The sequence below is a fragment of the Empidonax traillii genome, unplaced genomic scaffold (genome assembly GCF_003031625.1).
Source record: "Empidonax traillii isolate 1590-97213 ecotype Southwest subspecies unplaced genomic scaffold, ASM303162v1 scaffold69:size3087049, whole genome shotgun sequence".
Taxonomy (NCBI): domain Eukaryota; kingdom Metazoa; phylum Chordata; class Aves; order Passeriformes; family Tyrannidae; genus Empidonax; species Empidonax traillii.
In genome coordinates, this window is record NW_020955262.1 from 375,492 (window position 1) to 386,752 (window position 11,261).

The 11,261-nt window shown below is 36.8% G+C and overlaps 1 protein-coding gene across 1 annotated transcript; it reads right to left on the reverse strand.

The window, feature by feature from the left end:
* Nucleotides 1-617: 617 nt before the first annotated feature.
* Nucleotides 618-10,704, reverse strand: F13B (coagulation factor XIII B chain). The gene is made up of 12 exons (XM_027880378.1): nucleotides 10,578-10,704; nucleotides 8,660-8,860; nucleotides 7,976-8,161; nucleotides 7,355-7,531; nucleotides 7,018-7,194; nucleotides 5,674-5,853; nucleotides 5,254-5,346; nucleotides 4,419-4,601; nucleotides 2,692-2,895; nucleotides 2,123-2,305; nucleotides 1,541-1,782; nucleotides 618-1,072 (listed from the first exon to the last, which is right to left on the reverse strand). Exons 1-11 carry the CDS (start codon nucleotides 10,639-10,641, stop codon nucleotides 1,571-1,573), a joined length of 1,860 nt encoding a protein of 619 aa, XP_027736179.1. The 5' UTR covers nucleotides 10,642-10,704; the 3' UTR covers nucleotides 618-1,072; nucleotides 1,541-1,570.
* Nucleotides 10,705-11,261: the final 557 nt, after the last annotated feature.

Below are 11,261 nucleotides of genomic sequence, written 5' to 3' on the forward strand. Positions count from 1 at the left end.
AGGGATAGGTGACTCAGTGACAGCAGCCCCTCACAAAGCTAAAGTACTCAAAGCATTCTCTAACTTCAGCAACAAGATGCTGTCTTCATGTCTCCAGTCTGCTTCATCCTGCCCTCTGTTAACAGACGCACATCCAGCCTATTCAGAGGAAGTGGAAGGCAGGGGTAAACAATCTTCTTCCAAAAGATGTTCCAGCAACTGACTTTTAATCCCTTTCCCTCTCTTTTGCCCGGCTTGTTCTTTAAAGAGAAAGGTATTCTTACATTTGGCAAATATTTTTATGCGTCATTTAGAGCTTCTCAAAGGAAAGGAGTCTGGTCATCGGGCCCACCAACTTCATTACGTGAAATATTTTAAAGCCAGTAAAAGTTGTTGAAACTTCACTGGGACACAAGCTTACCTCGGTTAAAACATGCCAGTCTGAAGCAGCACATCCAACACTCAAAACTTGGACTGTTACAGGAATTGCTCTGATCCATGAATTTATATCAAGACCAGATTCCTCAGTTATGTACCACAGAAATGAGAACATAACTGGAAAACAGAAATTACAGTCTATACAGGGTTTTGATTAAATAAGTAGAATTTTTCTATTATTTCTCAAATGTTTTAATTTCTTTTTGTTTTATTTATTCATGTAACACTTGCAAAAACCTTGGAAACCCATACAGAACACCATTCATGCACTGATTTCACAGACAGATGGAGTTTGTCTCCATAAAAAAAATAAAATACAGAAGAAACCCTTAGAGTGGCTTATTTTATTAAAACCAATTAAAATGGGTGCAAGGCAAACATTTTCCACATTCCTGAATTTTCTTCATTTCTTCAGTCACACATGTTCATAGGCAGAGCCTTAAGGATACCCATATTTAAGTGTCATAGGAAATCATACAAAGTAGTTGGATTAGATATTTTTTCTTAATTATTATTCTTAAAACACTATTTTAACTACTCAGTAAAATTTGCATATTATTATGTTTTAAATGGCTTTAAAGATCCCTTAAAGAATTTTTTTAATACTTTCTGGTTTATCTTGTTCCTCAAGCCTTGTCCTTTAGAGGCTCCTTACCTGTGAAAGGAGACATGGGGTGCTGTTAAGATGTACAAAGTAACAAGCCTCTCCTTTCTCACTGTAAAAGTACAGATGAACATCCATTTGAAGGGCATGAAATTAAATCTTAATTTAGGCATGATCTGCAGTCAGAAAATCGCTTGTGCCATCAGTATCCTCACAAAGGGCACTGCTTTGCTCAGTGTCTTCTTATTGTGGCTCAACAGATTGTGATGCATCCCCAAGTTGAGCACTGTAGGCCTTGTAAAGTTCCTTCATCCTCAATTTTCCACATGTATGCCAATCTTGCATCCTTCCGCTGCGAGGCTAATCCTCACAGCACAAAGCACTTTCACTTCCCTCCCCCTTCACCTCAGACCCAGCAATGACACTGAACACTCATTCCTCAATGCTGACTGTAGTGATCTTGAAAATATGGGCCATCTTAATTCAGCTACTAACAGTAGAAGAAGAACATGCGCACACCTTTCCTGTAGGCTTTCCTGGAGTCCAGACTTATTTTCCTCTTTCAACGCACCTCGGATATGTCAGCTGTCCTCTCTTACACTGTACTTGAAATAAAGTTGTACCAGATTCTGCTCCAAAATGGTTCTCTTTACAGTAAAATCCAACATAATCCCCGTGGTAAAAGTAAACCTGATTTGCATAGAAGCCTTGCAGCAGCACATTATTTTTCTCCATTTCAGTTTTTGACAAAGTACATGGCTCTAAAGGAAGAGAGATGAAGACAGGACTTTTTAGTAGGGCCTGTAGCAATAAGACAGAAAGTAGTGCTTTTAAACTAAATTCAGCCTAGACATAAAGAAGGCATTTTTACAATGAAGGTGGTGAAACACTGGATCATCTTTCCCAGAGAGCTAGTTCACCATCCATGGAAACATTCAGTGTCAGGCTGGATAGGACTCTGAGCAACCTGATCCAGCTGAAGACGTCCCTCTCCTTGCAGGGGGGATGGACGAGATGGCCTTTACAGGTCACTTCTAAAATGTTCTGCCTATGAATTATATAGAGAAATAGGAGCTGATTTATCTAATCACACTTACTTACCTATACAAATTGGTGGCAAAGTCCACTGCCCTTCAGAACAGTAGATTCTCTCAGATCCTTCCAAAAAATGATAGTCAGAGCAGCTATATTGAACTGAAGAACCACTGTCATACTGGGTCAGTGGTGGGAGAGTAAGAGCTCCATTTGCAATAGATGGTGGAGAGTCACATTTTTCTGTAGGAGCTGGAATAATGCAAAAAACAATTGAGAAACATTCAGCATAAGAAACTAACAAATCACCAGCTTTATCATAAATTAGGGGCACACAAAGGATTTCTTTTTATAGCTGTCTTTCTACAAAGCTTTCAGTCCTCTCGGCTTGGAGAAGAGTTTCCCACTTCTTTCCACAGCCTTGCCCATCACAGGAATGTGTATCATTTTTCCATGTTTGGATGTATTAAACAACACAGTTGTCTTGTGCAAGATATCATCTGTGCATATCTGTGTTGTTGAAACCTAAACATTCATTTATAACAGACTGTAGGCCTGCACTGCCAAAGCAAATTGTTTCTAAACAGACTTAAGACTGATTAATTAAAAAGGAAGGCAATCAAAAATTACTGGTTTACCTTGCATAACACATTTTGGATATTTCAGTCTGCCGTGGTCACACTGTGTCCTCCCAGGAGACAGAATGGTAGTGTGGAGAAAATTATATCCCTGTTTACATTCAAACTCTATAAGATCTCCATGTAGGAAAATTAACTCTTCCTGTCTCCATTTCAACTTTATGTTATTGCTGTCCATATCAGTTACATTAAGAGTGCATGGTTCTAGGAAATAAAAGTGTATTTTAATGAAAAAAAAACCCAACCAACCAACCAACCAACCAACAAAACCCCAAACAAACATGCAAAAGGAAGTCTGAACTGGGACCAGTAAATCACGGAAAACATAAGCTTATGACAAAATTTGTATTTTACATGCCTTTGTAAAGATATGGCAGCATAGGTTTACCACTGTAAAAAAAAAAGAGCTGCTTTACTGTAACTTGAAAGGACTTTTTATATGAAAAGAGTCATCCACCAAAATTAACCTGTCATATTTGGCTGACAGGTTTGATAAGCCCTTTCAGGATAGTAGTACTTAATACACAGTAAGTTTACAATGCTACCCTAAAGAAGTGTTTTGACAATTCTCTTTTCTTTGCTTTTAATTTGTTTTGTCTCCATGAAAAGAAAGAATTCAGCAATCTTCCAAAAATATTTTGGAAGTTTTGTGTTCTGCTTTGGGCTTTTTCACATTATTCAAGGCCAATATTGTTTTGGATACTTTCTGACAGGTTTCTTAAAACTTAGTGCTAGGATCACATCAGGGAGTCCAGCTTCCCATTAGATGATTAACCTCGTTAACTTCTGAAACCAATCAAGCCTGACAGAGGGTCACTTATCAAAATAAATTTCTACAGGTTCCATGAGAATCACTGGCTGATGGAGGCTCTTACTGAGGCTTTACTGAGGAAAAGGCAGGGAGAACTCAGTTGTTGGGCAGTCTGGTGACTGCACTGAAAAAAAAAATTCGTATGGGTATTTTCCTGAACCTAACTACAGCGTGTACTCTTCCTAGTCTGATTAAGTGAGGGTTGAAAAGAAATCTCAGAAAACACAGAAAGGATGATGTGGTTATTTGGATGCTTAGGAGAAAAATAAGCCTCGTGGGATTTCATTATTTCACAGGATTTGTTAAGTTTGAGTATTCAGATCAAAACCGCTGACCTGGACCTTTCAATCTAGGCAAGGTAAATTTTATTCATTTAAAAATAAGTAATTAAAACTGAACTGGTTGTTTATTTTCATTTTCACGGTAGATTACAAATTGAAAACTGAGCCAATTTAACAAAGGATATTAGTAAAATAGAATTATTTCATTACAGGAAGGAAGGAAAGACAAACAAACGACTCTTGTATATCACCAGAAACAGTATTCCTGATAGCACTAGCAGATTTCTGGTGGGAGTTCTAGACATTGTTTTGAACAAAACTGAAAGACAGAAAGAAAGGAACTGAATGGAGAATATGGAAGAAAGAAGCTGGAGAATCCTCCAAGGTAACAGGAAGATTAGCTGTGTTCTAGAAAAAAAACAGAGGAATCTATTTTAAAGGGGGGTTTTAAGAACAGGCCAGAGGACACCTAGCAGGAGACATCTCAGTATATTTGATTTGGTTCATCCCTATATTTCTGGAATCTTTCTTAACCCAAATAAAAGAAAAAAGGCAGTAATGAAAAGATTATTTAGAGGTTCTTTCCAGTTTTCCATTTCTATATTTCTATAAGACAAAATTCTTACAAGACTCACCTAAGCAGTTTGGTTGCTCTGTCCAGTTTCCTTGATCACAGTAAACAGTCCTAGGTCCATCCAAAAAGTGGTAACGCTGACAACCATATTCTACTGAGGAACCATTTTTGTAACTTGTCAATACTGGACCAAGAACAGCACCATTTTTAATCACAGGTGGAGAGGTACAGTCTTGTTGCATTTCTGTTATGAGGTGGGAAGATAAGCAATTAGATATTGATTGGATTAGAACAGTGTTAACACTGGTAAAAGTGTTAAACCAGTACTGGACTGAGCAAAAAAATTGCACACAAGTAAAATATAAACCAACATAATTTCTTTTCCAAATTTCATTTTCAATGTCTAAACTTGTGTTACTGAATTACAGACAAGCATTTTATTTCCCTCTACATGCTTCATTTATGTCTGCTTTTGACTCTTTCTGATTTACACTCAATAGAGATCAGTTCTTTTCCTGTGATGAGACCATCTATTTGTTACTTGAAATGTTTCACCCATGTGTGGTTCAAAATGAACAAAAGAAACCTCACTGGAACTGTTAATCAAAGGAACATCAAATTTGCATGTTCAAATAATATTAATGGAAAAAAATTATTGAAAGCAAATGCTAACGTATGAAATAAAATTACAAATACAAAACAGTCTTATTGCAGTTTATAATAATTACAAACAAGCAACAAATTAGTTGAGACTGCTACACTGACATCTGTAGCACATGCAAGCATTTTCAAGAGCGAAGAATCGTCCTATAGCAAAAGAGTAGTGACAGTAGTCATAAAATGCCTATAATAGCATTGGAGAGTCCATTTTGAATAGAAAAGCAATGTTCACCTACTCATATCTTCATTGCCATATGTTTTGTTTGCCCTTATTGCTGCATCTGACTTGAGTGATGGTGGGGCCTCAGACTCCTGTTTGTCCATAGTTCCTGTAACCATAGCAGAAATATGGAACCAGTTTTCTCAGAAACAACTCATTTTCAAGTACTAAAACAGACAGACACTGATGCCTTGTAAAATGAAATAATCCAAATCTTCCAGGAAGGTTGTCAGATGAATTCATCTAGCTCATCCTTTCCCTGTAACCTGTGAACCACAGATTGACTGCAAAATATGCAGCACTTTACCTCTCAAGCCTTTTAACAGAGGAAAACAAACAGTTTTGCAGATATGGAAACCAGGGCTATCCAGAAAATTAAAACACTGTTTGAAGAATCATTTCTGTTCAGTTGTCAGTCTTTTGCAGAAACACTTACCAACACAAATAGGAGGTGGTGTCCATTTTCCTTCTTCACACTGGATTTCCTCAGATCCTCTTATTTCAAAGGTCCTTTGGCACTGTATATGAACTTTGTCTCCATTATGATATGTTCTTCTAATGGTGGTGATATGACCATGAGGAGGAAGTGGGGGTGGAGGACATTTATTTTTTATATCTGAAAATAAAAAATGCATATTCTTTTCTCACCAAAACCATATACACAATCAAGTTTACTATACACCATGCAAACCAATCACTCAAATGGCATTTTTGGCTGATCCAGAGTAATTTCTTACTCTCATTTTCTTAATAAAATGGGAGACCAGACCAAAACAGTGATTTTATCCTCAACAAATATAAAATAGAGGTACTACGCTAATGTACTGCTATAAAAAAAATTGTAATTTCTCTGCATAGACTTAATAAAACGTTCTTTAAAGGACTTCAGGAAATAGAGATTTCCCTTACTCTCCATTCATATAATATTTAAAGTAGGTTATGTATTAATTCTAATGCTACAGAAGCAGCAATAATTATAGCCCATTTCCTATCCCCAAATTAAGTTTGCAATTACTGTATCCTCAAAACTAGATTTAGGCCTTGTTTTCATCCTCCTGAGCATCCCCACCTTCTCTGCACTCACTCATGAAAAGTTCCTGCTGTGTCATCAGAATAAATACAGGGCTGGGTTCAAGCTACTCTAAATGTTGATTTGTACTGCTTTCTGCTCTATATCTCATCTGGGTCATGAGATCTTTCATTCTTTTGCAAGTTTCTTTTCTGAGACTCCATTATCCCCCAATGACTGGAGAAATGATAGCAATTGCTAAAGGTGTGTTTCTGTGCTCAGAATGGACAACCTTTTAGTCAATTCTGTTGAAAACATGCACAGTTCGATGAGGCTGTACAACTCTGAAAAGTACCACAAGCTAAGGGGGAACTTGTTATAAATTTTATTTTTAATGCCTTTTAGAGGCACATTCGTATCCCACAAGGCAGGAATAAGCATGCTTGGTTAAACCTTCATGTAATCTGAACACAGTTAAGTGAGCTTCAGGGCTAATAAATTCCCTGTAATTGTTGATTCCTGCTTCTCCAGGATATAAAAAAGAAACAACAGTGAGAGGCAGTATCTGCTGAGTTGTTAGAGTCCACTGAAAAGTAGTTCCAGTTATCATTGCCTCCCTTCCTGCTACCTTGGCTCCCTGCCTTTGGCCAACACTTGGTTTATATTTAGGCTATGAACTGGTACAAAACCCTTATTTTAATTTTGGATTCATAAAGCATTTCATGAAAGAAGGTGTTAGCTTTTCATTGTAAAACTATAAAAATAAGGTACCTTCACACACTGGAGGGTCTGGATGCCACCCGAAATAATAACATTGAATTAAGTCAGATTCAGTGACAGAATAATGTTTGTCACAGAAGAAGTGAACTACATCTCCCTCTTCATAGATTTTCTTCACAGGATAGAAACCTCCATGAGCTACTGCACTCAAAGAGGAGCACGTTATTCCTAGGAAGAAAACACAGCAGTGAAAAACAGCTCAGGAAGGCTTCCCCCTTTCCACCTCCAACGGCTGATTAAAACAAGTCTCTTTGCAGGTTTTTGTCGACTTGCAGAATAAATCACATTTCAGACCGAATTATTTTGCAGGCAGGCTGCAATTACGTACTCGTGCAGTTTGGAGTAAGGGACCACCCGTGCGTCAGACACACTGCTGCCTCTGTAGCTTTCCCTCCCGCCGTACGATACCCCTCCTCGCACCGGTACAGCAGCGTCTCGTTCACTCGAAGCTCCTTCTGGGCTGTGAAGTAGCTGCCGTGACGTAACTCGGGTACTTGACATGACTCTTAAATAAAAAAAGCGTATGCGTAATATTTCTTGCTCTCTTCGTTTGAAGTAATCAGCCTAAAGTTTTTCTGAGATTCACTTCAAAAGTGGTCATATCCCATGCAAAATCTTGGCAAATAATAACTACAAATGCAGTTGTTTACACATGTTTTCCAGTCACCATTTGGAAAGAAAGTTTGTATGGCAATGGATTTATTTGAAACAATGTGATTTCATCTATACTGATTCCTTCCATATAATAATTGTATCTGAACAAATTCACAAAACTAGTAGCATATGAAATCTGGCAGCTTCTTTCCATAAGGTACAGCTGAGAACTTGCTTTAGGAGTACTCATAAAAGAACCTGACATAGGCAGTTTGACCTTACAGATACAGCAAGGACAGTGGAACTATATGCATCTACAACTGATTACAAAAGAGAAAAAAATGCAAAATCTTACCGAATTTTTCAGTACAGCTTGGCTGGAGGGACCATCCTTCTGGCTGACACTGCACTGTATCTTCAGTACCACCACTTGGAGTGTGATAGCCTGGATTACATTTGTATTGCAATTTCTCATGGATTTTGAAGTACATTTCTGTGTCATAAAAAAAGCCATTTTCCAAAAGAGGCTTGCTACATTTTCCTGAATGAAAGAAGACAGCAGAAAGAAAGAATGGAATCTTTCTTCTCTGGTAAGCAAAAGGAGGGTTTTCTAGCTAGACTGATCTGATCTTGTTCTCTTGACCTGTTGAAGAAACTCTGATACCATCATCAAACAAAACATCAAACCAGTGGTAATAACATGCAATATGACCAAGGAATCTAGAGGTAGGAAAGCCTTGACAGGATATATATCTGAGAGAAAACTATTTATTACTTTTCCAAAACTAAGGAAACTGGGCAAGTTTCTTGATGTTCTTATAAAACACAAATGGTTAAAAGCCCTTAAAATACATATTGTTGTAAAAATATTCCATATATAACTTCTGTAGTTCGTATACATAAAGGTTTGATTTCACCTTGTCCTAGCTTTTACATTTTATCCCTTCTGGTATATGGCTTCTGTTCCTGTATTTTCCAGGAAAACCAGCATGAAAATTTTCCTGCTAGAAGCACGAGGAGATGAATAAAGCTAACTCACTGTAGCATCGTGGCACTGGAGACCATCCTTTTGCTGTACAAGTTATTCTTCCATCTTGAGTTCCAGTTTCAGTTGTATAACCAACCATACAGGAATAGGAGAGCTTTTTGTCTTTATGCATAGGGAAATAATAACTTTTGAAACTGTAATAGTACTGGGCAATCTTCCCATTTTCTATATGTGGCAAGTCACAAGGTTTACCTAAGAAAAGATAAATATATTTCTCACTCAATATTTCAGCCCAGATATTAAATAAATTAATGCAAAAACATTCATATCAGTTTGACTGATTTAGGCTTTCAAACAAGGAGAATGAAATTCTGAATACTTATAAGAATGAGGAGTCTTTTAAGACTTGATGAAATTAAGATATATTACCGTTTTATCACCTTTTGTTTTTTATGTTCACAGGAATATCAGCCTTAGATTGAAACTTCCTAATTTGAACTGGGCAGAACCGATGCAGGACACATTTATTTTACTCTTTATTTCATCCAGAAGCATGAGAATCCTTGGCTGCACAAACATACCAATGCCTACTGCAAAATCCAGTGAGAGCAGTGTCGAGACAATACAGGAGTTAAACACGCTTAAGAGAGGGAATTTAAGAACAATCAAGAGAAAAGAAAGAAGTGGAGAGTAAGCAAGGAACAAGCAAAATGGCAATTAAAAACCCCCCAAATCAGTAACAGGAGAAAACCTGTAAAAAGAATAGTGCTGAGTTACTTAAGAAAACCAAAACAATGAAACCAAAGCAACCAAACAACAAAAACTAAAACAAACAAATTAAACCTCCCACCAAGCAGAAAACAAACTGACAAACAAAAAAGAAAAAAGCAAAACTTACGGATTTCTTAAAATTTTATCCTCTGGGTCTCAAAAATTCTCTCCAAGGCAATATAGAGTTCAGTTTTAAAAACCTGATTTGCCACCTGTGAATCTCATCGTAATTGAGCAGAATTTTCCCACAAGTTCCCACTGCTGCACTCACCTGACATATTAGAACCAAAATAAAACACTACTGCTCCCTCACTCAATGCCACTAGAATTTACCACATTTACTACAATTTTCTGCAAATATAGTGATTTTAGTAAATAGAAAGTACCCAGATAATTTTTTTAATAACTATTTTCCTCACACAGCCATAGCATCACATCTAAATAAAAAAACAAAACAGAAACCTAACCTGAGGGTAACTATGATCTGCACATAATTAAGACAGACATGGCTGCTACCTCCATACCTTTTGACTTTCCAAAGGGCATCAGTGTAATTTCAACTGCTTTGCATAAGGACAAAAGTCTGGTGAAGAGAGGTAGTTGCAACGAATATGTTGCAGTCAAATATCCATTACCAGATAGAAAATGAAATGCAAAAACAAGGGATACCTTTTGAATTAATAGAGGTGTACCATCATATACAGTCCAATGCTTTGTGAGCTTGCAGTTTAAGTGGCATGTAAACTATATAAACCCAGGAACTCTAATCAATGCTGAAAATAGGGATAGGAAGTGTAGAACCACTCCAAATTAACTTCTGCATGTTCCATTTAACTTCTCTCGTTTTGCTTTGTGGGAAAGGGAAAACACTTCAATCACCCAGACACTTTAATATACAAAATGTTTTAATAGTACAGAATGCAGTTTTTGTAAGTGCCTCAGAACAGCTCAAAGACGTTTCAGAGGAAATCTCTTCTGAACTTAAGTCTGAACCTTTCAATATTACAGCTTTGAAGCTTAGATAGGAATCAGCGACAGTTGAATTGTGATCATCAGCCATCTCTCAACAGAATTATATTCACATTTAAAAAGCAGTGTTTACTCAGTAAGGAGATGAAGGATAATGCACATAAGTTACCTAGACTGCATATTCTAGATTCAATGTACTTTTAATAACAATAGAATTCAGTGTATTTACCTTCTGCAAAGAGTTTGCCTGAACACATCGTAACTAGGAAGAAAAAACAGCTTTTAAATCTCATCTTCTTTACTGTCTCTATCAACAGTTTCCACCATCTGTGAAAATTCCCTAAGTATTACTTTTGTAAATAATTAACTGGATTTTCAAAGGTATTCAGCAAATACCTTAGTGTCTATGGTATTTTGCAACAAGTTAATTAATTGAAAAAACAATTTTCACTTATTTTAGTTCTCCAAATACAGTAACACTAGACTTGCAGGATTTTACTTCCACTTGACATAGTTTACCATCAGCAAAGAGGGCAGAATTTATCATTTTACAGTGAAATCAGGCAACAAGCTTATGGAACAATTTAAACTTATTGAACACTGTTCCCCTCACAACCTTCTGAGTTTAAAGGGCATTCTGTTATCAGATTGTTTACCTTGGCTGAAATAAGAGGAATTAGACAATTTCCCCATCCTCCAGCCTACCCGCCTGATAAACCAGTCAATTGCATTCTATAGCTATTACTAATTCTGGAGTCTCTTCCATTAATAACATAGCCACTATAATATAACTCAACAAAATCTTGAGTTTTGTTGTACACAGCTAGCCTTTTTCAAGTATTTTTAAAAACAAACAAACAAAAATTTAACCTCATTTACAATGCATTATCACATGACTGATTAATGGCATCAT